Below are 26,018 nucleotides of genomic sequence, written 5' to 3'. Positions count from 1 at the left end.
GACTTTTTGAAAATGTATAAAAGAAAAATGAATTGCTAGGCTGAGACTCCGTATACCAAGCTTCAGTCCAAAGTGAATTTTTATGGCAAAGTTATAAGTCCCTAGGAAAAAAGGGGTATTATGAAGGCCAGGCTGAAAGGCATGTTACTTAATATCTAATGGGCACCATTATGAAATCTTAATGAACGTGCAAGTAAGTACTACCCAGTAGTGGTTCCCCAATACAAAACGATACCAGATCACAAATTTGCCATTTTTTGGAATAAAGCTGGATATGGTTTTAATATGCAGTATATAAGGTGTGAAGCTTAACTGCAAATCACAGAGGGTTGGATCATCTTGTTCCAAATTAAAACCAGTGGAAGGGGGCTTTGGGGGTAAAAATCTAATGCAGATTCCCTCACTCCATGTCACTGCCCTGCCTCACATGGAAGACAGCATTAGAGCCACTTACAAACCTGTAAGAATCTCGGGGACTGCTGGGCCACTCATGGGAAGGCCCTGTGATTCAGTACTGGCTCTGGTCCCTGGTTGCCCATCTGGAAGGATGGCTCAGTAGTCCCACACTAACAGGGACGCTATAAAGATCAAACCCCAGAACTGGTGTGGTGTTGTTTTAGTGGTGCATTTACTTCAGTCAGGAACTTTGAAAATAAACTAAAGAATGTCTAGGCATACCTCTCAAATGTCTCTCATTTTAAGGGACATGACTCATTTTAGTTCCTAAGTTATCTATGTTTCATACAAATGGGATGTCCTCTTACTTTTATTATTAAAAATTATTCACAGCAAAAATAAAATAGCATGAAACAGAAATTATAAAAAGAGTTGTTTATGCGAAAGGAACAAATCCTTCTGAATTGTAAATTTCCTACATGAGCTTTTTTGAGGTGGGGAGGGGGAATCTGCCATCATGTTGGGACTTTGTTGCACATTGTGTTCTACCTTTTGGCTTGGGAAAATTGAGAGGAATTTCATAGCGGTCTTCTCTAAACCAAAACGGAAATTGACCAAGTTATATTGACAGCCAAATGGTAGATCTCAAATACAAGAGATTTAAAAAAAAAAAAAAGTAGCGCTAAAGAGACCTGCCAAATTCTGTTTTTTGCCTTTTTTACCCTTTCCACTAGTCTGGTAGGAAACCCAAACAATCTACTGCTATTATTTGTGCTGGGCTGCAGGCTTAGGGAAGGAGGAGGTCATATGAGCTCAAGAAGTAATTTGTGTGTATTAAGAAATGCCCCCTAATAGCACTGAAATGTTAAAAGTATATTATTTTCTTGATTTCTCTCATACTATAAGCTATCTACATAGAGAATCTTATGCACCATCCCATGACATAATAATAAAACACAATGCTTCTAATGGTTTGTGCCTCAATTTATGCAAGTATATAAAAAATGTTAATTTGCAATCTACATTTCCCCCCCCCGCCCCCCGCCTTAAAGGCTGTTGGCAGGTGCAGAACAGACACATCTGTTCTCAAATCCATAATATCCCTGAAAAATCTTGTTCCTTCATCAGTAGTTAATATCCTGGGATTAATCTTCTCCAAAAGAAGCTGACAAATGCAATTCATTTTAAACAAAACTTTTCTGCTCTGATCATTGCTTTACAAATATGTTCAGCCGAAAGGTAACAATTTTAGCATGTTGGATTCTCAATTCTAACATGTCCATAGTTCAGCTACTAGATCACCAATCATCCAGATTTCTCCTGGATAGTCTTAAATTCCTGCTATGGCATCCTAGCAATATGGCTAGCAGACCCAAATTACTAAGGCTTGGGAAGCTAGCCACTGCTGTTATGTTAACATTTTTGTTGTTGTTGTTTTTAAAACTAATTGCATCATTGTGAGCATCTGGTGCTATGGGTATGGTGCTACAAAACATCTGGTGGTTATCTGGCTTTGGGGAGCTTAGCCAGGCATTCCAAATAAACCTGAAAGGGGGGATGGTTCTTTTAGGGCAGGATCACCAATGAAAGTCCCTAGTCCAAGTCAAGTAGGCACAAAGGCACTGAGTTTAGGGTCAGCTGGAGGGCATTTGGTGTACCAATCATTTGGTGATGGGCCTAGACTCTGAATTTCATACAACAAAGATCTGTAGCTTCCTGTGACAGAGTGTAGACGAGGGGACAGGGCACTAGACTAGGGCTCAGGAAACCAGAGTTTTATTCCTTGTTGTGGCTCTATATTGCTGGATGACTTTGGGCAAGTCACTTCCCACTCTGTACCTAAGTTTCCCCATCTGTAAAACGGGGAAAATTATACTGATCTCTTTTGTAAAGTGCTTTGAGATCTAGGGATGAAAAGAACTTGACATTACTCTTTTCAGAACCCCACTTCATTGCTAAAGATACCTTTCAATTTTAATGGAAACAAAAAACAATTAAAAAAGGAAACAGATAGCACAAACAGAATCCAAAGAACCATCACAACAAAAATAAGCTAATAACAAAAAATAAGTCTGAAAAAGAACCCCAAGTTGTTATAATTATTATTATTAACATTTCTATCGCATTAGTGCTTCAAGGCCACACCAGTTGGGACCCCATACTGCCTGCTGTATAAACACAAAATAAATGATAATCCCTGCCTCAAAGAGCTTGCAGTCTAGAAGACAAGACATAACAAGTGGAGGAGATAAAAAAGTGACCGTGGGGAGGGGAAAGGAGGCAGTGGGACAGGGAAATAAATGTAATGGATGTGGTTAATTCTTAGTCAGTCTGTAGCAGAGATCACAACTTGCTGCCTGCCTAGCTGCTATCAGGTACAGTTAATCCCTTCCAAAGTATTTTAACTGTTAAAAGATTTTTTAAAATATATTTTAAGCACTGGATCATGCTAATAGTACTTAGCTTACAGTAAGGGGCAATGCAGAGCTCCCCTGTCTCAGGGAGAGAACTGCAGCGTGGAGTACAGGGCAGCTCACAAACTGCTGCACCTTTCTGAGGAGTGTAGGATGCTCCCTTCTCTGTATGCCCAGCATGCATTCGTTGCTGGCAACAAGGTAACAGTGGACACATAGCTGCGCATATTCTCCTCGCTACCCCTTTCTTTCCCCTTGGGATGACACACATTCCATTGAGTTCCGGGGCTACAATTCTGGCCAACCCTTGCTTCCCTCACTCCACTGCTCAGCCACACAAGGACTAGCTACAACCTAGCCTTAAACGATTTACGCAACATTATTTAAAATGGCAACATAACAAAAACAGCACCAAACTGCAAGAACAGTACACAGGAGGAAAAAAAGGATCAGTTCTCCCCTCCTCCAAAATAATGTAAATTATAAATTCATATTCCACTCAGCCCGCCTCCCCCCAAAGAGGTGACATCTGATCTTTTATTTAAAAAAACCCCACAAACATGCAGGGGACTGGACTGGAAGACCGCTGAAGGTCCCTTCCAGTCCTACAATTCTATGACTCTGTGATTACCTGATTTGCCCCAAAATTATCCATTAAAACCATTTTTAAAAAAATCACATCTTTTCAAACCACTCTTGAAAAAACCCAAAAGATGTGGCAAGAAGCCAGTAAGGATTTCCTTTTTAAAGGCCTATTCTTTTTGAAGGGTTTATTCCTGCTAGAGTCAGAGATAAAATTCCTAACCTTGGGTCAAATTTTCAGCAGCTGTAAATAGGACACGGATTTACATCGGCTGAGGATCTGGCTCATTAAGTCCCAGACAGGAGCAATTCCTAAATTACTAGGCAGAAGTTATCAAGCAATCCTGTGATCAGCAATGAACAAGTCAGGTGCCATTTACAGTACTGATTGGAGGGATCTGGAACTACTGAATGAAGAGTTTACTGATTGCCTGAGGAAATTAGCAATTTAAATCTCTTGTTAGCTAAAGTAACTGCTTTAAAAAACACACACAAAATGAAGAGTAAGAAACTGACAATCTGTCATAACTTGATTGTTGTATTTAATTGCCAAAATCCTCTTTGATTTTAAAAACTAACACTCACAGTATCTGATTCTTAGCTGTTTTACAAAGGTAACAAGCATGTTCAAGACACAAGACAGATTGTTCTCTTGGGAGAGGAAAACAAATCCAACACTATTATTCAAAGATCAGTGTCTTCATAGTAATTGACTGGCCCATCATCTGTTGACATTTCTAAGATTTAGCATGTACAGCAGCAGATGGGCTGGCAAGGAATTTGCCAGGAGCTAAGGAACTCTATGAATTTTATTTTAAAACCTTAACAAATACTCAGTTCAGAGCCCAATCATCCAGCTCTCACTGAGTTCATGGGAGTTTTGCCTGAGCAAGGGCTGCGGTCGGTATCAAGTCCGCAGCAGACTTCAAATTCTACATTCTACAAATATGGATGATAATGAAACATGTTTCCGGTGTTTACAGCATATTCAGGCTTAAGAGAGTGAGTGCTGTTATCAGCTCTCAAATGTGGTTACACTTGGGCTGGCAGAGTTCTTCTGGGGAAAGGGTGGGGATGGGAGGAAGAAAGATCCAATCGTCCCTTCAGACAACCTCTCTGGACATCTTTACAAGGATCCATGTTCTGATCACTTATGGGTGGATCCCATAATGCTTTGAGGAAGAGTATGGGTGTCCGGACCGAATCCAACTTGAGTAATAAATCTTTAAATTCCTCTTGCAACTTTAATTGGATGCAGTTTCTTGTTCTTCTTGTTCCAAAGGTGTGTGTAGTGTTGGTATATATGGCTACTATGTCCCATCCCTGAGGTAGGTGCCTTTCAATGATGGGCAAAGAAATTCTTACACTGTACATACAGGGAACACTTCTGAATTCTTTCTGCACCCAAAAGTTTTGTTTCTATGGCATGTTGGGATCCCTTGGGATGAATGGTACGATACAAATATAAGATATTTCTAAGGGGCCTTCTACCCCTTAGGTCATTTAGCCTTCCTAGTGCCTACACTGGTAATTAACAGTCAATCTAAGGCAGCTTCTTTTGTGTCTTTAACCTAATACGCAGAGCAACCGCCACTTTCCTCTGCCTCCCTCAAGAATTCAGTCAAACCCAGCAACTGCCCACAATAAGTTCAGTTGCAACAAAATCAGCTGTTACTGACAAAGACAGAATCATAAAATAAAAAGATAATCACATACACACCTAGATATATACAACAGAAAGAATCACTGGGTTGGCACATCACTAAGGCCTCAATTCAAATCCCTATTGAACAAAACACTTAGAATCATAGAATATCAGGGTTGGAAGGGACCTCAGGAGGTCATCTAGTCCAACCCCCTGCTCAAAGCAGGACCAATCCCCAGACAGATTTTTGCTCCAGATCCCTAAATGCCCCCCCTCAAGGACTGAACTCACAAGCCTGGGTTTAGCAGGCCAATGCTCAAACCACATTTGAGCATGTGCTTAAATTTAGGCACAGTCTTAAGTCCCATTGGCTTGGACTTAAGAACTCTTAAATCTTTTGATGCTTTTGGGCTTACGTTAGTAATAGCATATTGTAAGATTACTTTATCCAGATTGCTGCAGGAAAATCTCTTCCTGCCTGGGAGACGTACATTTAAAAAGGCATGCTCCTCAGAGGAAGATGCTTTGGACAGCGTCAGAGTGTAACTCCAACCGTTCAGTTAGAGGTTTTCTTCTCATGAGATCTTCTCCCTGTACACAAGATGGTTGACTGACAAAAGGAAAAGTGCATTTTAACACTGTATTTTAAGAAGAATGCAGGTTTTTAATTGATTGTTATATAGTTGTTGATTTTGAGGAAAAGCATTTAAAGAAAGTATTTATTTATCAGACATTAACTATTTATTATACCAGCAAGGGTATAAATGTACAGTGAAATTACACTATGCCTGCATGTTGTTCTCAAAATAGATATGTCATCTCTTAACTACTACATATAGGGACAGATTGGAATGATTCATTGTTTTTTGTGACACAATGACATCTGGTGGACTCCACATGCAGCTAATAGGAAATGTAAAAGCACAAGGAAGTAGGCTAGAGAGAGATATGGAGACAGACTGAGTTTTGTGACTGTGTGGAAAAACTAAATCCACTTGCATCCATTATGCTCTTGATGTAATAATAGAAGCAATTTACTGAAACCTGATACTCCCTGCTTCCTTCAAACTTATGTGGCGTTACTCCCAGTATTGGCAACCCCATGTTTTCAAAAATCATGACTTGAGATCTCAAAAAATCATGAAAGAAGCTTAGAAAATAATAAATTTGGTGGAAGCGATAGAGGGAGGGGGTCTTTGCTTCTGGTTTTTGAGCTTTTAGATAACATTTTGGTCAAATTTTCCAGCTTTTCTCTGCAATCAGAAGGGCTAGAAATTTACTTTAGAAAAATTAAAACTGAGATTCTCGTGTAATCACATGACTCCGGGAACTGGGGCTTAATGCAAATACCAGGACACTCATAATAAAACTCCAAGAGTTGGCAACACTGTATAGTGTAATTGAGAGGAGACTCTGATCCCAGGTAGCTTCTTAGAAACTAATTCAATATTTCTTGATTTATTTGTCCAAGAATTGAAAATTATTAGCCTTGGCAATGTTCTCATGCTATGGTGCAGTGTAAATCAAACATAGTATGACTTTTTCTGAAATACCAGATGTATTTTCAGCTCCTTCGAGGTAATTGCTGCAGGATTTCTAAAACTGTTTTAATGCATATTCTTACTTAAAAGAGAATAAACATTATTTAAATACTCAAGAGTGTATCACATGAATTTATTTATTTTAATATTCTATCTTAAAGACATGCATTTTTGTTTTTGTCTTTCTGTTTTAATTCGTGTTTACTGCTCTTCAGTATGGTTTGTGTCTGGGAGAATTTAGGGACTAGCTAAAAACTGGGGCCCCAATACAGGAAACATTTAAGCAGATGCTTAGTCTAAGAATCTGTTTAAATCCAATTGACTTCAACTGAAATTAAAGTTAAGTATGTGCTTCAGGTCTTTCCCAAATTAAGGTTCTTTCCTGAACTGGAGTCTTGGCTATGCTCCTATCTGTGGAGGATGCCTGGATAATAATTCTATGTAGCTTTGTAACTGAATACGTTGTTTTTAAAATTGTAATTGTCTTTTTTTTCTTTTTAGTGAAAGCAAAACAAAGCCAAGCACTATTTTGTCATAAATAACACTCACTAGGGTTTGAACTGATGTAAGCAGAGTCAGGATGAGCTCTATCCTAACATCTGGTGGTGAATTGTGGTGAGTTGTGGAAAAGAACTTCAGGGGCTGATCTTGTTTGCATAGGCAAACCCACTCCACCTAGCATGAGCCCACAGCAGCCCAAATGGTCACTTTGGCTGCTGTGGGATCCCCATTTTCTCTGTTATTGGGGCAGGAAGAATAAAGTGTTGTTACCCTGATTATGTGAATCAAGGACAATGAAACTGTTTTATGACAGAGGGACTCACCATCAACTAAGTAGCACTTGCTAGACAAGGGACATGGGTTCCAAAACTCAGTGAATTGAGAGAGGTTGGGGATGGGTATTTGTACCTGAGGGTATGGGTCCCCTTTAAGGACCTGAAATACTAATTGTATCTCCTCCTCCTCCTCCCCCCCCCCCTTCCCTGTAGGATATCAGTGCTAATTTTAATTCTATTAGGAGTCTAGTTATAGGCTGCAAAGCTGAATTCACTTGGGGCCATTGGTGCACCAGCCCTGAGGCACCCTTACTACAATCTGAAATCACTGAGTGCTGTGGGGGGGGGCCTGAAGATATGTTGTTGAGCAGCTGGTGGAGCAGAGCTATTTGCAGGATGACTGGAGCGGCTCATGGGACAGCTGACGGAGCGGAGCCATTCGTGGAACAACTGGAGCAGCTTGTGGAACAGCTGGAGTGGCTCACAGGATGGCTGGTGGAGGGGAGCAGCTGGTGGAGTGGCTCGTGCTCAAGGCTGCAGCAGAACCCCATGGAGAGGCAGAGCAGTCGGCCTTGGACCACGTAAGGTTCCCCTTAACACCGCTGCGCTGCACCCCCCCCCCCAAGCTGGGAGGTAAAACTCTGCAGATAAACTTTTGAACTCTGGGGCTGCACTGACCAGGGACAGAGACTTCTGTGTTGTTGGACTTTTGGGTGATTTTTGGGTTGCTGGACTTAAGACCCTGAGGGGATAAGGATACTGCCAAACTTACTTGGGGTGGGGAGTCTTTTGCTCATGGTTTGTGTTATGAATCCTGTTTGTGGTGTTTCCCCAACATAATGCCGCATTGTTTCCCTCCTTTATTAAAAGGATTTTGCTATACTCAGACTCTGTGCTTGCGAGAGGAGAAGTATCGCCTCTTAGGCGCTCGGGGGATGGTATGTAATTGTCCCAGGTCACTGGGTGGGGGCTCGAGTGGGTTTTGCATTGTGTTATTGAAACGGAACCCCTAGATACTGAACCCGGCCCTTGTTGCTGCCAACTCAAATGGGCAGAAGGGTTATACTAGAATAGGATATATCTACAGTGCCCAAGCCCCCCTTTCTGTCCACACACAAATCAGTCCGATTTGGATCAGTGAGCACTCAGGACCCAGTTCGTAGGACCCTGTTTGTGGGGTTGGTCAGACTCAGGTTCAAGCCCTGTCATTTTGCAGTGTGGGTGCAGGTCAAGCCACAGACCCAAGTCAGAAAGTCTGCATAGTGCAGTGTGGACATGTTAGCATCTGTAGACCTGGGTCCGGCATCTGTAAACCCAGATTTACAATGCAATGGCGATGGTGGGGCGCTCAAATGCTGGCTTGGAAACACTAAGTCCCCAAGCCCAGGTCCCACAGGCTCTGATTTACAATACAGCATAGATATACCCTTACTGATGATGCAGACACTTATGCATAGGGTGACCAGATGTCCCGATTTTATAGGGACAGTCCCAATTTTTGGGTCTTTTTCTTATATAGGCTCCTATTACCCCCTCATCCCCGTCCCGATTTTTCACACTTGCTGTCTGGTCACCCTACTTATGCACATGAACAACTTCATGCACATGACTAGTCCCCATGAACTCCATGGGCCTACACACAGGAGTAGAGTTAAGCACATGTGTAAGTATCTGTGGAATCAGGGGCTACAGGCCAGATTTTTAAAGTTACTATTTAGGCACCTCACTCCCATTGAAATAAATGAGTTAGGTGCCCAAATACCTTTAAAAATCTGGTACATTTCTAAACATGCATTTAATTTAAAGTGTTACCCCAGTATAATTCCAATATACTGCAGGGAAGAAAACATTCACCTACATCACCAATCAGGAGAACAGGACTGAGCAGTTCCTCAGGCAGGGGAAGGGGTTCTGGGGAACTCAGTGTCTGGTACTCATAGTCAAATGCAAGAAGGACCATGTAATTAACCCCAATGTTCTTCATTGGTGAGGCTCAAACACTCAGGCAGGTAGCAATGAGGCTCTATTAGCATGCCAGTGCATGCTCACACACACATATTTTGGTGGCATTATCTATCTAGCTTCACTAAAAGAGCCATATTCCCTTCCCTAACTCAAGATAGCAGATAGAATAATTTAAAAAAATGAATTGGCTTAAGATTTTTTTTTTAACTTAAAATAAATCACAAAAAAGAGAGGCTTCCTCTTAGGAGTCTGTATATGAATGTTAGCCGTCCCTTGAAGAAGGTATTCTGGTGGGGAGGGAGGTAAAACAGATAGATACAGACAAGTGCTTTTGAAGTCATATACTTTGCAAAATGCACCTTATCTGCACATAATCAATGCAAATTATATACAGGATAAACATGTTTACTGAAATCAAGTGCATCTGTAAACATCAATTTTAGGAGATTACTAACAGGTTTAATAGAAATAAATAAAGCCATGTGCTTTACATTAAAATGAAAATAAGACCTTGTTTACACGGAAATCAAAAATCTCAGTGGTATTTTATTTTGTCTTGGTATTGTTTTGTGATTCATAACAAAAAAATCACAAGATAGTGTTCCTTTCTCTCAACAGATAAAATTCCCTGCACAGTGCATGCTTTATTTTTTTCAAACCCACCATTTTGCAGCAATCCTGTTGACTAAAACATCAAAGCTATAATATTAGGTTGTTTAACCTTTTTATTTATCCAGGATAGTTACAGTGTTTAGGAGAGATTATTTCCCAAAAAACCCACCCCTAGTCCAAAGATCTCACAGTGTCCCATTGTTTTTTGGGGAAGTTATATGGCCTGTGTATACAGGAGGTGAGCCTAGATGATCACAATGGTTCCTTCTGGCCTTGGAATCTACAAATCTCCTTGTTATTAAGCACGTAGCTCAAGAATATGAAGCACTCTGTGTTTACATACATAAATAGACTCGGCTAACTTAGCACATGTGATCTGTATATTACTACTCCGCCATTTCTCATAGTGCTAAGTATGAGATATGCAGCTGAAAAGGAAGTATGATGCCATCTGCTCTTTAAAGTTATAATGGGATATGTGAAGGAGAAAACACAGTGATATGAGTTCCTCTATAACTAGTGTAGCTGGAAAAAATCATCATTAGATTTGCAAAATTACTTAAAACCCTGTTTCATACAAAGAGCATGGCATATATTTAATGAAAACCATAATGCTACTTAGCAACACATCCAGTATAAATATTTCACAAAATGCTAATACAAGCTTTCCATAAATAGCTATGGTACTTTAAAAATAAATATTTCAGTATTCAGTATCATTATAGCTAATTATAATGATTAGACTTTGCATATAATAAAACAATTTAGAACAATCAGGACTAGAGAGGACTCCTAGGGGATCTAAGAAAACTAGGTAAGTGAAAGATTAATTTCAGTGTTCACAAATACAAGGGAACAAACCTTGTGGAAGAAGCAATTTAGGTTATTATTATGCATTGCTAATTTCTAAATTAACTATAACCATTCAGGAAAAGGACCCTGACATCACTGTCTGCAGTTCAATGAAAATCTCTGATGAATGTGCAAAGGGCAATCAAAAATATTAAGATATATAAAGAATGGGATAGACAATGTTACAATGCCCTTATACAAGTCAATAGTTCACCCACCTATTGAATGAAATATTCAGTTCTGGTCAAGCTATCTCAAAAAAAGCCACAGCAGAAATGGAAGGAGTCTAGAGATGGCCAATGAAATGTATAGAGAGGCATGGAAAAATTAAGGATAAACTTTTGAAAAAGGCTTGTGACACAGGAAGATAATTCCCATTTTCAAATGTGATTTAGGCATTTGGGAGCCTAACTCTTATTGATACACTGAGATTTGCATTTCTAAGGGCCTGATATTCAAAATCCCATTGATTTCAATGGATGTTAGGCATCTAACCTACTGAAGTGATTTTGAAATCCCAGTAGTTGTCTATCTTTAGGGACTTAGGCTCCTATGTCACTTAGGTGCTTTTGAAAAATTTACCTGAGGGCTGTTAAATTCAGAGAGGAGACAAGTAAGAAGTGCCATGAAAGAAGTACAGGTCTGTCGCATCTTACGCGCATTTAACATGCGCGATTTCCGCTTTATGTGGTCAGCAAAACCAAAACCAAAAGAAAAACCATTTTAATACTGTACTTGTAGTGCGGGCGATTCTACCCACCATTCAACCCAATGTAATTTTGACTATACGTGGTTTTCGCTTTACGCGCTGACCGCGGAACAGAACCCCCGCAGAAGATGAGACTCGCCTGTACACAAAACAATGAGAAGGTAAGTAGGCACAAGGAAACTTTCAATTAAGTTGAAAGGCCGCAAAATTAAAAATAATACAAGGAATTCCGTTTTTATACAATATATTGTTAAGCTATGGAACTCATTGAAACAGTATGCCATTGATTGCAAGAGTTTAGCAGGATTCAAAAAAGGATTAGACATTTATATGGATAAAATAAACTCCACCTGTTTGATAAAAGATAATATTAAGAGGTACAAACTCCCATGCTTTAGGGACCAAGCCTAACTTCCCCTATGGATACACTACTCCCTAACTAGCCATTATTTAGATTCTTACACCTTCCTCCAAATGGTAATAGCCTCTGTCAGAGACAGGATACCGGACCAGATGAACCGCTGGCATGATCCATTAGGACAATTTATGCTTTTTGGGGCAGAGTCTGCCTTTTTGTTCTGTATTTGTATAATGACTAGCACAATGGGGTCCTGACCCATGACTGGTGCTCCTATGTGGTTTGAGAATACAAAGTAACAATTCCTATGCCTCTATTTTTAAAAGGGTTTTGGTTACCAATTTCAAAAGAGACTGTTGAATTTGGATGCATTGATTGGGGGTGGGGGGCTCAACTTGACACATTAAATGTAATTTATAGCAAGTCTGCCCACTGGTACTACTGCTTTGACTGATTGTGTAACTTTTCTTTATTATGCTTTTAAGTTTATGTCAAGCATGCTCAGAGCTCTGGAGCTTAAATATTGAGTTTTAAAATTTAAATAAAATAGAGGGGCCTGATTTTCAGAAGTGCTGAGCATCCTCAGAAAGACAGGAGTATTTAAAGTGACTTGAACTGGGCACCCAAAAATTAAGACACAAAAAATTGCTAGTCACTTATGACAATTTAGGCCTTTCTTTAAAAAGGTCTACTTTCTCTATGATTTTGCAGTTTTTATTTTTTATATTAAAATAGTTACACTACCCTTCACTAGAACTGAAGGCAAAGTTACTCCATTCATGAAGCTGAATAATCCCTGTTACACACAATTATGAAAAAATTAGTTCTCTCTCCAGTGATCATGCGCACACTAAATACCTTTGAGTCCTGTTTGTACAGAACTAGCAGAACCAGTCAAACCAAGTAAGTATGGTGCAGCACTGGAAAGATAATTATAGGCTTCCGAACTTGAATCATTAACTAAACAAAGCCACCAAGAAAAACAGGTGAGCTCTCAAAGGTTGTGTTCTCAAGAGAGTCGAAGATATGAAGCAAAGTCACGGGTGTTACCTTGGTTTGGAAAGTATTTCAGAGTACTTTGTTGTTGAACTACTCCCCCATATGCAAAACCATGAGGAAAAAGAAGTGGACAGTTATCGGAGGAAGGAAGTGGCCTGCTAGACACAGTTAAGAAATCATCCACAAATGTCCTGAAGCTAATTTAAGAGGCATGAATACCCTCTGGCCATAGCATGGAGTCTGAGATTCAAATGGGGTTTTAAAAAAATTTTAACAAAAAAATGCCAGGACTCCAAGACAAATGGAGACCGACTCTATCACATGCTAACATGACAGGTTCAAAAGGGTCTTCTGTAAAGAAGTTTTCTTCACAGGTTACCACACCATCTTAAAGACCTCTGTAACACAATTAATATTTAAAACGTTGTTATTTCTGTTTTCTCCAGACATGAATGCATTGATTCCGTCTCTTATACTTGATACATGTGAAATACTAGCTGATTATCTTTGTTGCTATGCGGTCTCTTTCCTGAGGGAGGCAAAGTGAAGTCAATGCAACAATCCAGTTTGCTGATTTTTAATTAAGGGACTGGAACAGAGAGTCCAACTTCAGCGCTGGCAGAGCAAAGCCATGCCAAGGCAGACTTGGCACATTGGGTTAAAGGGTCATATCAGAAGCTTCAGAAGCAATACCGTTCAACATCAGACCAACATAAATTCCAAAGCAATATAACTTAGCCAGAAGTACAGTGCCTAATGACTTTGTCAAACTTAATTAACGTTAACCATCTTTCAGTTGATTTGGAAAATTTTCCTTATGCTCCACCGCTTATGTACTTTCTGCAATCAGGAGGACAGACTGCTTTAGCACTCACCTTGTTTGCATTTTAAGGTGTTTATAATGTTTTAAGAAATACAAAAGCAGAAAAATTAACAGAGATTTAGATACAACAGATGGGCACTGAGATTAATGGGAGCAGAGTTAGACCAATGCTGAGCAGTTTTGAAATTTCCACCATGTATGTACTTAAAAAAGAAAAAGAAAAAGGCGAGAGCAACATCGTAACTATATGAAGAGAGTGGAAACTTCTCTGTGGGGCCAGTGTCATATCATTTTAGACCCAAAATTTTACCTCCCTTAATGTTTCCTGTTTGATCAATGTGTAGTTCCTCTAGACACCTAAGGCCATTCTTTTTAAAGGGGCTGCTGATTTTGGTTGCCTCAATTACTGGTCTTCAGACACCTTGGACTAATGAGAGAGTCGGCTCTTCTGCACCTTTGAAAAATCAGAAAAGTCATTAGCCTTGGTCACAAAATGCTTCTTGGCATGTCCAAATGTGGAATTTAGACACCCCACACAATTAAGATACCCCAGGTTAAAAATTTGCCCTCGTTAGTAAGGGATGAAGCACTCAGCACATTCCCTCAGTGTAGAAGCGAGCCAGGAGCACTCTGCTTCTGTAATTTTGGGCTGCCAAGTAGACAGACAAGTAAGGCTGCTCTAACTTACACGAGGGGCTGCACTGGCCCTACAGAGTAACCCACAGAATCTGGGAGCCCCCTTCAATTCCACTCTTGGGTTGTGACTTCTGTGCTGCACTGCTTGAAAAGCAGAGCACAGAATCTGGCCCACACAAGACAGACAACAATATGTCTAAACACAATGTGTACGAGTTCCACAACATCACCAAGGGGGACAACCCTAGGAGAATTAAAAAGTTGGAGGGGGAGGGGAAACGTCTCCTCATGCCCCTTACTGCTTGTGCCAGTGGACAGGGCTGCAGATGCGAGAGTGGGGAGAACAGATCACTGAAACTTCAGGAGAGTGACTGTCAGATTTATGTTCTAATAAGTCCTCTGAAGCTAGGGTGACCAGATGTCCCGATTTTATAGGGACAGTCCCGATTGTAGGGACTTTTTCTTATATAGGCACTTATTAGCCCCCCACCCCCGACCCAATGTTTTACACTTGCTATCTGGTCACCCTATCTGAAGCAGTGTTCCATGGGAAAGTTGTAGACAGGTCACTGGCCTGGTGCAGGGGGAGGTCCAGGGCTGGATTGGAGTGTTGCAGAGCAAATCCCCTGCACTCATCCCAGAGGCTTGGGCCTGGCTTTGCGCGCTGTGCGTTGTGACCCACTCCTGGCCACCCCTCCATCATGACAAAATGCAAATGGTGGTTTAGCACTGCTCTAAAGGCTGACCACTGGATTTGCTGTTAAACTAATTTTATTGTCGCATTTAATTCAGTTGGGAAGTGAGGGCAGCAACTCAAAGTGTCCGTGCATATCTAGCAACCATCCCTCGTTTCCAGGCACATCCCTCAATTTAGTCCCCAAGTTCCACTCAAATGTAGCATCCCCTCACTTTTCTTGCTGTCAAGTATCAGAGGGGTAGCTGTGTTAGTCTGGATCTGTAAAAGCAGCAAAGAGTCTTGTGGCACCTTATAGACTAACAGACGTTTGGGAGCATGAGCTTTCGTGGGTGAATACCCACTTCGTCGGATGAAGTGGCTATTCACCCACGAAAGCTCATGCTCCCAAACGTCTGTTAGTCTATAAGGTGGCACAAGACTCTTTGCTGCTTTCAATTTTCTTGGGCTTCCCACCGGATACAGGGACACACGAAAGTGAAAAATATTAGAAACCCCCCCCCCCCGCGGTATTTTAGGTGTCCTGTGCGTGAATAATTTCCCCGGGTCCCTCATTTTACGTCTTGGTCACGCACTGAGTCACCCACCCGGGCGTGGGAGGGAGTTTCGCGTCTGTGGCTCTGCAAAGAGTTAACCCAGGCAGGAAGCGCTCGGCAGCCAGGCTTCCTGCCAGGGGAGCTCCCCAGCTGTCACTCTTCCTCGTGACTCGCTGCCTTTCGGAAGGGGGAGGAGCGCTCCCGCCTCGGCGCCCGGCTGTGTTTACTCGACTCCCGCAGAAAGCAGCCGCGGGGAGGGGGCAGGAGCCCAGGCTGGAAGCCCCGCTGCCGCCGGCCGAGCGATACGTGTCAGCGCCGGGAGGCTCTGCGGCCGCGGGGTTCATCCGGCTCAGTCACTCCCGCTCCGCGGAGAGCCACCATGCCCGCCGTGGACAAACTCCTCCTGGAAGAGGCTTTGCAAGACAGCCCGCAGGTACCCGCCCCCCGCCGCTGCTCTCGCCCTTTCCCTCCGGGGAGCCCCCCAGCCCGGGCCGGTCTCAGGCTGGCGGGAGGCGCCGCTGCTGTGGGTGCCCCGCGCGGCGTTTCGCAGGCCGGTTCGGAGCTGGCGGGGGCGGGTGGGGGGTCACTAATCCCGCCGTGCTCTGGGGCTGCTCTGGGGCTAGCCCTGCTCGGGCCGTGCAGCGCCGATGCCCGTGACGCACCTGCATTTACAGCGGAGTGGATTCAGCAGGCCCGAGCAGAGGCGGGGGGGTGTTAAACCTCCAGTCCCGGCCGGTGGGTTTGGGTGGTGGTGAGACGCAGAGCAAGAATAACAAATGGTAACAACAGGAGTTAGTGTTATACCACGTTGTGCTTCTGCAGCGCTTTTCAGCTGCAGCCCACAGTGCGCATGGAAAAAGGTGGGTGGGGGCCATGCCACCATTTTACAGGTTGGGGAAACTGAGGCACGGCGGGGGTTAAGTGGTTTACAGCGACCTAGGTGAACATCATCTTTTTGCTGTGGGGGCGGGGAAGTAGCCACCCAGGAGTAGGCTGAGCAGATTCTCAAAGTGGAGAAATTAGGTCACCTGTCACAGGGGGCAGGACTGCAGGGGAGGATTTCATAGACCGTCTGGGAGGGGTTGGCACCTGGGATGAGAAAAGGGTGCCCCGCCCTCTCTTCTCTGTCAAACTACCCCCTCCCTGTCACTGGTTGGATGTAGGCTCCAAGGCTTCCCCAGCAGAGGGACCTGTGAGGGGAAAATAAGGTGTCAGCCTGTGACATGTCTTACAGGTAATGGTGCATGTACACTTAGCCAGCCTGCTGTTGGTTTCCCTAGCTCCTCTGACCAGGGTGGTGAGAAACTTCAGGGTTTATAAAACTGGGACAAAATATTGTTTGTTATAAAACTGAGAGAGACACCAGGGCAGTTGCTGAAAACAGGGATGATCCTGGGTTTTAGGGACACAGTCGCTGAGTGGATTCATAGCACTAGATCCAGACTCTTACTGCCCTCTCCACTTCCATCCCTGGGGGCTGGAGAAGAATTTCCTTGTATTAGACTAGATCCTTTCCCTTCTGTCTAGCACGCTCTACACCAGGGATGGGCAAACTTTGTGGCCTGAGGGGCCACATTGGGTTTCCAAAATTGTATGGAGGACCGGTTAGTGGAGGCTGTGCCTCCCCAAACAGCCAGGCATGGTGTGGCCTGGCCCCGCCCCCAATCCGATCCCTCCTGCTTCTTGCCCCCTGATGGCACCCCAAGGACTCCAGCCCCATCCAACCACCCCTGTCCCCTGACAGCCCCCGGAACCCCCGCCACCCCATCCAATTCCTCCTCTCATTCCTGACTGCCCCCTGGGGATCCCTGCCCCATCCAACCACCCCTTCTCCCTGTCCCCTGACTGCCCCCAGAACCCCGGCCCCTGACTACCCCCCACCACTCCATCCAACCCCTCCTCTCCTTCCTGATTGCCCCCTGGGGATGCCTGCCCCCATTCAACCCCCCTGTTCCCTGCCCTCTGACTACCCTGACCCCTATCCACACCCCCAACCACTACCCTGAACTCCCCTGCCTTCTATCCAACCCCCCTGCTCCTGCCGCCTTACTGCACTGCCTGGAGCACCGGTGGATGGCAGCGTTACAGCTGCGCTGCCCAGAGCACCAGGACAGGCAGCTGTGCCACCTGGCTGGAGCCAGCCGCGCCACCGCACAGCTCATAGCACCGGGTCAGGCCCTGGCTCTGCAGCTGCACTGCCCCAGGAGCTCACAGCCCCACTGCCCAGAGCATTGTGCCGGCACCAGAGCAAGCTGAGGCTGCGGTGGAGGGGGAACAGAAGGGGAGGGGCTGGGAGCTAGCCTCCCAGGGCAGGAGCTCGGGGGCCAGGCAGGAGGGTCCTGTGGGCCGGATGTGTCCTGCAGGCCTTAGTTTGCCCATCTCTGCTCTAGACCACACAGTGACCTCCATGCTAGGCCAGCGGCAGCCAGTGCTGCATCCCTATTGGAAAAGCAAACCATGGACCTGGGGAATGCTGTACACAGAGGAGAGGCTAGCAGGTGGCCTGTATTGATGGTGAGAGGGAGAGAAGGAGGAGCCCTGAGAGTTGGGGCAAAAAGAGTGGGGAGGGGAAAATTGGGGAAGGCAGGGAGATTCTACGGGGGCACGGGGAGGAAGAGGGAAAGGTCTGGGGAAACAGAAGTCAGAGAGCGGGGTTTATGGATGGGGAAGAGAGAGGACTTCACCAAGGGATGAGAAGGGGTGTGTGTGTGTGTGTAAGGCATGATGAAGAAAGAGAAACAAAAGGAAGTGGCAGTATAGGGAGGAAAGAAAGGAGGACAGGGTGAGTGGTAATTGAGAAAGAAGTAAAGTCCTAGATCCATGGCAAGGAGAAGCAGTAGTCTCCCCAGGATGGACCTACTGAGGCTCTGCGACCCCCATTCTACTACCACCCCAAATCGGCTGGTCCTTGACCAGCAGGAGGAAGGAAATCAGTGCTTGGAGGAATCACAGCCTCCTTCCTTTTGATACAGGGGCACCCCACAATTTACTGAACTAGAGTAGATTTATTATTAATATTACTTAATAGTTTAGTTATGGTGTTTACAGCTCCAAGGCTCAATACAAATATTAATTTTGAAGAACTTTACACAGCCACTAAGTAAACTCATTTTTCTGCTCCATCAACACCATCTCACATGATTAAAAATTTAACAAAAACTGAAAGCAACCAAAGAAAGCACAGATTAGGGTTTATAAGTCTCCCCAGTCTTTCATGGCCTGAAACAAAGGAGCTTAACTCTTCCTTTACAATGGGTAGAAATACTGGAAGAGTAAAGACTATATAAACCTAACTTTTGGAGGACATTTTTCGCTTGATTTTTTCATCATTTGTTGTTTAATCTACGTTTCTGGAAAAATGATTTCACTTTTGCATAATTGCCATATGGTCCTGATTTTTTTAAATCATAAATTCATTCATTCATATGAATTTTTAATTCACAAAATTAATTACATTTTCAATATAGTAACTTTTTGCATGCAAGAGGCCTGATTCTCCGCTGTCTTATTAATTTGTGTTATGGTAACACCTAGGAGGAACCTGTCATGGACCAGAACCCCATTTTGCTAGAGGCTGTACAAACACAACAAAAAGACTGTCTCTGCCCCCAAAGAGCATACTGTCTAGCACTTTGTATAGTAATTTACTCCTGAACAAAGTGGGCCTGATCATCTTTTGGGCTGTACCTTGTATAATCATTTTCAGAAAGGCAAGGGGAGAACAAAATGGATATAAAACAATTCCTTTCCGACAAAGTGCCAGGCAGTGGAGAATTAGACGTAAGTTATTTATTAATAAGGTTTGCAAAACTCACTTTCTCTCAAAGAGTCATGTAATTATCTCTTCATTGTCCCCAAGCACAATACAAAAAAGCCCCTGCCTGAATGTATTCCATTTAAAGTGTTTGACTGCAAATTAGGAGACAGACTGACCCAAGTAGCCATGCTGAATTCAACAGTTACTCATGTGAAGACTGGATTTGGCCCCATGTTTCCAGCAGCAAGGGTGTTGGCATGATTAATGAAGCCTCCAGAGAAATGTTAAAAGGTTATGTTTGGATTACCATGGTTCACTGGTGCAGCATTATCTATTATGTAAGAATTTGACAAAACAGCAACAAGTAAATTATACATCTGTTTTAAACCAGTGTAATTAACAAATGATGATTTTAAAAAGAAACATCATAAAGATTTTGAACCTTAACATCCAAACTATTTGAATCATTTATAGGGTTTATTATTTTTGAACAAAAGTGCTAATTGAGGTCAAGATTTAATGAATAAATAAATGGGTATATAAAATTAAGTCGCATATTTAGGCATCTGAATAAGTAAAGCTGGGATTTTTCAAGGCGCCTGTGCTAATTTCAGTAGGATATAGGCTTCTAATAGCCATCTGTGCCCCATATTATAAAAATATATACTTAGGAGCCTAACTTTAGGCATCTATTTTTTTGAAAATCTTGGCCTGAGAATTTTCTTGCTTAACATTTCCCATAATTCTGTTGCTTTATCCTGTAACCACAATCCTTTGTTTATTGTGTCTGGTGAATCAGTCTTTTGTCACAGCACAGTATAATGATATTCAGTGTTAGGTAAAGGAAAAGATGGGGTTATAGAGAATAGAAGTTTTAAATTAGCAAAACTATAGTCAGTGATTGCAACAACTCAAATCTAGGTATTTTTGCAAATCAGTATGTGTTTCAATTATTAAAATCCAGGCTGGGGCCCTGTTCTGGAAACTCTCAGAACATGGAGCTCCCATTGAAAGGAAGTGCTGCATGCCAAGGGCTTGCAGGATCAGGCCCTATGTAGCTTTCTATTGGTGTGTTTTGAATTCTTTCCCTCTTTGATCTGTATGTGCTGTTTTTTTAATGAAAACAATATTTTGCGCTTCTAATGCTCCTTTTTATCCTACCATCTTAAAGTTCTTTCCAAGTATCAATTATCCCCCACGATGTTTCTAAGATAGGTAGTAATATACCCATTTAACATTAATAAACTGAGGTGTTGTGAGATTAAATGATTTACCCAAAGTAAGCAAGTACAGCCATGCAGAATCTAAAATAAGACCTCCAGTCACCTGTTTTAATTACTAGACCAGGGCTTGGCAACCTTTCAGAAATGGTGTGCCGAGTCTTCATTTAGTCACTCTAATTTAATGTTTCGTGTGCCAGTAATACATTTTAATGTTTTTAGAAGGTCTCTTTCGATAAGTCGGTAATATATAACTAAACTATTGTTGTATACAAAGTAAATAAGGTTTTTAAAATGTTTAAGAAGCTTCATTTAAAATTAAATTAAAATGCAGAGCCCCCCGGACTGGTGGCCAGGACCCAGGCAGTGTGCATGCCACTGAAAATCAGCTCACGTGTGGCCTTCGGCACACGTGCCATAGGTTGCCTACTCCTGTACTAGACAACACTACTTCACACCGCAAATGGACACTTCTCAGCACAGATGAAATCAGACATTGTCTTAGTCCAAAAATCTCAGCAGAGGTGGTTTGAATCTCTCAGAAGCAATGTAAAATCTCTGCAAGGAGATTTGCAAAGAAAAGTAAATGTCCTGGAGAAGCAAGGTTGCATCCTCCCAAATAGTGATGCTTCTCATAGCTTTCCTAATACTGTAAAATAAATTCCCATGATTAGCATCTAGATACTTCAGGCACATTAGAGATGACTAAGATAGGACAGATAAAACACTGACTAGGTATCAGGTCTAATATGGTTATTAAAGTACTAGAGTTTATGGTAGACAGATGGAACTAATGCAGAGTAATTTAGCTGTGCAGATAGGGAAGACCTTTTCATTTAGTATCAAACAGATTGGATTGACCAGTTAGGACACTTTGAATTACCAAGATGCAGAATGACTTTCTGAAAGAGAGACACTGTCAAAGTTGCACTGCCAGCCCAACTTTTTACCTCCCCTTTACTTGTATTGTCCTGATCTATTAAATTCTCTTGCCCAGCACTAATCCCTGGCCTTGGTTTCTTCCTTTGCATGTAGCACTGCAACAATGTAATTTGCTGTCCCTGGCACTTCCATTGAAACAAGCCAAGTGGATGCATTTCTCCAAGATAACACAAGTTATGTTTTCCTCTCTGCTGCTCCTCCGCTCACAAGAACAAAACAGAATGGCAGAGAGAAGAAACCATGCTTACGGACACGCAGCACTAAGTGTATATGTATGATTGTTGTCACAAACCAACATACTGCTGTTGGGTCTAATTTTAAGTCTACCAGTTTTGGCAGCGTTCTTTTAAAAGTTGTTCAACACAGAAGCCTCCTGAGATGGCATAATGGAAGATAATTTGTTCTGTTACCAAGGGGTGCTTTTAATTCATTCTAAGAGTAGAGAAATAAAACTACGGATGGTGTTTTGACTACAAGACCTTGGCATGACTTTGATTACTGTAATCAGCAAGAGGAATTTCAGGATTTGTTACATTCCTGACTATGCTGGAAGGAGTGTCTACCAATTAGAGCAAGAAGGTGTTTGTCAGGAGGACTCTGCCATTGCTTTGCAGTGTAAACTTCTAGTCACATTTATTTGTGTGTCAGTTTACCCATCTCATTCTAGTGATCAATTGTTGTGTTTTTTACATTGTTGGATAAAAGAAGCTGTACACTGTATATTCAAAGTCTTATTATGCTGACTGATTTGTTTTGCTACAGTTTATTTAATTTTTTTTTAATATTTCCATTTGGGAGTAAAACCTTTTGCTTTTTCTTTTATTAAAGACTCGCTCCTTGCTTAGTGTATTTGAAGAAGATGCAGGAACCCTTACAGACTATACAAACCAGTTGCTTCAAGCAATGCAGCGGGTCTATGGGGCTCAGGTAATCTTTCATTTGTGTTGACTTTGTTTGGCAAGCCATAGAGGCAACCTTATTAATCTGCTCCTAACAGATGCACTGATTTGCAAAGGTGCAGAACATCTGCAGCTCCTTTTGATCTGTGCAGAAGTTGTGTGGTTGCTCTGCTTTTTTGAAAATCAGTCTCAATGATATTGTCACTCCTTCCTGTCTTGGTGTTCCTCCACTTATTCAGAAAACTGAAATAAAATAAAATAAGAATCGTGGCACACACTTACTCTTGTGTATACTGCAAGGTCAACATTTTCAAACTTGGCTGACTAAAGTTAGGGTTAAATTTTCACTTAGATGCCCATATGCCCTTTGAAAATTGGGTTTAGGTATGTGTGGTGTTCATATGCTTTTGAAAAATTTACCCTAAATCCCACTGAATTGTAGTGAAATTTAAGGCTTTTCTGCACAGGGATTCTGGAATATCTATTTCTGATTAACTCAATGTGTGGACAGTCTTAATTCAGAATAAGAGTATTTTCTTCTGAATTAGCTAATTCCACTGGATTCCTTGGATTAGTTTGATCCACTGAAATAAACTAATTTGGAATAAGGCACTCTTATTCCAGAATAAGAGTGTCCACACATGGAATTAATCAGGAATCGTTAATCTAATTTAAATTACCGTAATATCCTACCTTATTCCAGATTAATTTTTGTATCCAGACAAACCTTTAGGCTCTTGAGTGCCTAAGGGACAGTTTTTTTTAAAAGGTATTTAGGCACCTAAAGGTGCAGATAGACACTTAGTGGGATTTTCAAAAGTGCCTAGGTACCTAACTAATTTAGATGTTTTTGAAAATCCCACTAGACCTCTTTCTGCATCTTTAGGCAACTAAATACCTTTGAAAAGATGGCCATATTTTCCTTTTGAAAATGACACCCAAACTTCCAAATCACTTCGGCACCTTCAAATTTACCCCCTTGATCCTTTTTTAGGTACCTTTATTAGGACCCTAAATATAGATTTAGATGCCGAATTTTAAGCAATCACATTTAAAAATCCCTGCCCTAATGTTCTGAACAGGAAACAGAATCCACATCTTGGGCCCAAACCTGCACCACTCCACTCTCACAAGAAGTCCCTTTGACCATAATGGGACTATGCAGGTGAGTAAGGCTTGAATGAGTAAGGGTTTGCAGAATCAGACATCTTATTCTATTTTTTTTTCCTTAAACTTAAGTGACTTTGTATTCAAATGAATGCTCAGAATCCTTATAGGAGGAAAAAAAAAGGGTCCAGTGTTGCCAGCTCTCCCAATTTGATTGCAAGTCATATTTGAGATATTTGATGTTTTACTTAAAGCCCCAGCTCCAACAGACAAGTGACGAAAAGAAAATCTCAGCTTTCATTAAAAAGTAAATTTCTAGCCCTCATACTTGTGGAGAAAAGACAGAAATGGTGACCCAAGTGCACCTTAAAAGCTCAAATCCCACAATGCAAATAAAATACCCAGATCCACAAAGATTTTCAGGCTCCTAACTTCAATTGATTTCAATGGAAATTAGAAGCCAAAATACCTTTATGTATTGGGGCCAAAGAAAACAAGATTTCTTACTTAGGTTTTAAAAATCAGTAGGTTTTTTTTTAATTCTGTGATTTTTGGTGGGCCTAACCCCTGATTTTTCAATAGTTGTGGTTGGCAAAACCCACTGCCCTTGTCTTTGACTTCCACAGCTCAGAGGTAAGTGACTTTAATAGCTGTGTAAACATTGATTTACAGTATTCTTGGGAAGCAGGTAAATATAACCCTTATTTTACAGATAAGAAAACTAAAGCAAAGGGAACTAAAGAAAAGCTGGGTTCAGAACTCAAGGCTCCCGACTTTTGTGCTTATTCTTCTATATCGTATTCCCTCTTAAAAAGGAACAGGACTGCTAGGACTTCCTGGTGGGCTATCAGTGAGGCCAACCATGATGTTTTCTAATGAAACAACTGCTAAAGTGTGTTTGGCCCCCCACACAGATAGCAATTAGCAATTAATATTATGAACCTGATTTATTTAGATTATTCACAACTGAGGAATTCATAATAAAACGTGAACATACAACAGATATCACTGACAGAGTCCACTACATATTAGCAATCCACACAGAGATTATTTTCAGGACGTTCTCTTTGGAACCAAAATAAATACTCTTACATGTCACTATTCCCCTCCCCATCAAGGCAAGCAAACATCATTCATTTTGCTACAAGAGGTGTATGGCTCAAATGAGCTGCCTTAAAAGTCTAGTATGATATTTTCAATGCTCAGTTGCCATTACAATGAATCGGACCTGGTTTCCAGATGTTCTGTGCAGCTCTGAAATTCTCAGCCATGCTACGTTACCTTTAATTAAAAAAAAAGAATCAGGATCTATATAAACCATCACATATTCTTTAAGATTACATGCAAAGAATATAAGGACCTGGGTAAAAAGATTTACAGCAAAACTGTGCAAAACAAGCTATTTTATTGGGGTTGTCTCTCTCACAGACAATATGATACTCTGAACATTAGTATTTTCTTGCTACTGATCCAGGGTTCATTTCAAACTGCGTTTCTGGGCCCTGGGCACTCAAACCCAGTCTGATGCCATAGGATATTTATTCCTCAGGACAGCACACTGTCCACTAAGAGATCATTAGCAATGCTGCTCAGATTAGATGCAAGAAGCAATACCGAAAGCAGCTAGCAGTAAGACATTATCATTGACAGTGCTTCCAACATTAGCCACTAGGACCTGACTTTTCACAAGTGACTGATTTTGCATTCCCAACTTTAGATGACTTAAAGCAGTGGTTCTCAACCAGGGGTATGTGTACCCCTGGGAGTACAGAGAGATCTTCCAGGGGGTACATTAGCTCACCTAGATATTTGCCTAGTTTTATAACCGGCTACATAAAAAGCCCCAGTGAAGTCAGTACAAACTAAAATTTCATACAGACAAAATGAGAAAGTAAGCAATGTTTCAGTAATAGTGGCTGTGACACTTCTGTATTTTTATGTCTGATTTTGTAAACAAGTAGTTTTTAAATGATGTGACACTTGGGGGTATGCAAGACGAATATGACTCCCGAAAGTGGTACAGTAGTCTGGAAAGGCAGAGAACCACTGCCTTAAGGGAGCCTGATTTGCAAAATGATTAAGCACCTGCCCCCTGAAAATGAGATTTCTCAAGTCAGGCACTCAAAATCAGTAGTCACTGGCAAAAATTTAGAGCCCAAAGCAGACAATGCAAGAAGTGCTTTAGAGGAGAGTGGCCAAGGAGGAAGGGGGAAATAGGTCTGTCAAGGAGTAGGAGACTCAGTAATATAGCGAAGCATGGGTAGAGTGTAGTGAGAAGAGGAAAGCTTATGGGGAAGCAAGAAATAGAGAAGACAGAAAACAGAGACTGAAGAGAAAAGACAAACAAAGGAATGTATCTCACCAGAGACAGCAAGTTTCATGAGTCAGTCAGTGATGGATGGAGCCTCCCAATTCAATGGGTGTACTCAGCTGTTCTGCCTCTTCCTCCTCGCCCAACCAAAGGGGCACCAACCACATAGCGTATCCTGGTACGGCAACTGAAATCCTGGCCTGGTGTGGAGCGGGGGCTTGGGAACGGGCGGGTGCCTAGAGAG

At 42.1% G+C, this 26,018-nt stretch overlaps 1 protein-coding gene across 3 annotated transcripts in view; it reads left to right on the top strand.

Moving 5' to 3' along the window:
• Positions 1 to 15,643: 15,643 nt before the first annotated feature.
• Positions 15,644 to 26,018, top strand: part of APPL2 (adaptor protein, phosphotyrosine interacting with PH domain and leucine zipper 2) — a 54,678-nt gene continuing 44,303 nt past the window's right edge. Inside the window, exons 1-2 of one of the 3 annotated variants that reach the window (XM_039485003.1) lie at positions 15,647 to 15,971; positions 22,286 to 22,384. In XM_039485003.1, the coding sequence (XP_039340937.1) occupies positions 15,918 to 15,971; positions 22,286 to 22,384 (153 nt within the window). In that variant the 5' untranslated portion in view covers positions 15,647 to 15,917. Of the gene's footprint in view, positions 15,972 to 22,285; positions 22,385 to 23,438; positions 23,522 to 26,018 lie in introns of those variants that run through there. The other 2 variants (XM_039485029.1, XM_039485020.1) reach the window with 2 other exon arrangements.

The sequence above is a fragment of the Mauremys reevesii genome, linkage group 1, assembly GCF_016161935.1.
Source record: "Mauremys reevesii isolate NIE-2019 linkage group 1, ASM1616193v1, whole genome shotgun sequence".
NCBI lineage: Eukaryota > Metazoa > Chordata > Testudines > Geoemydidae > Mauremys > Mauremys reevesii.
This window is presented reverse-complemented; position numbering and strand designations above follow the sequence as displayed.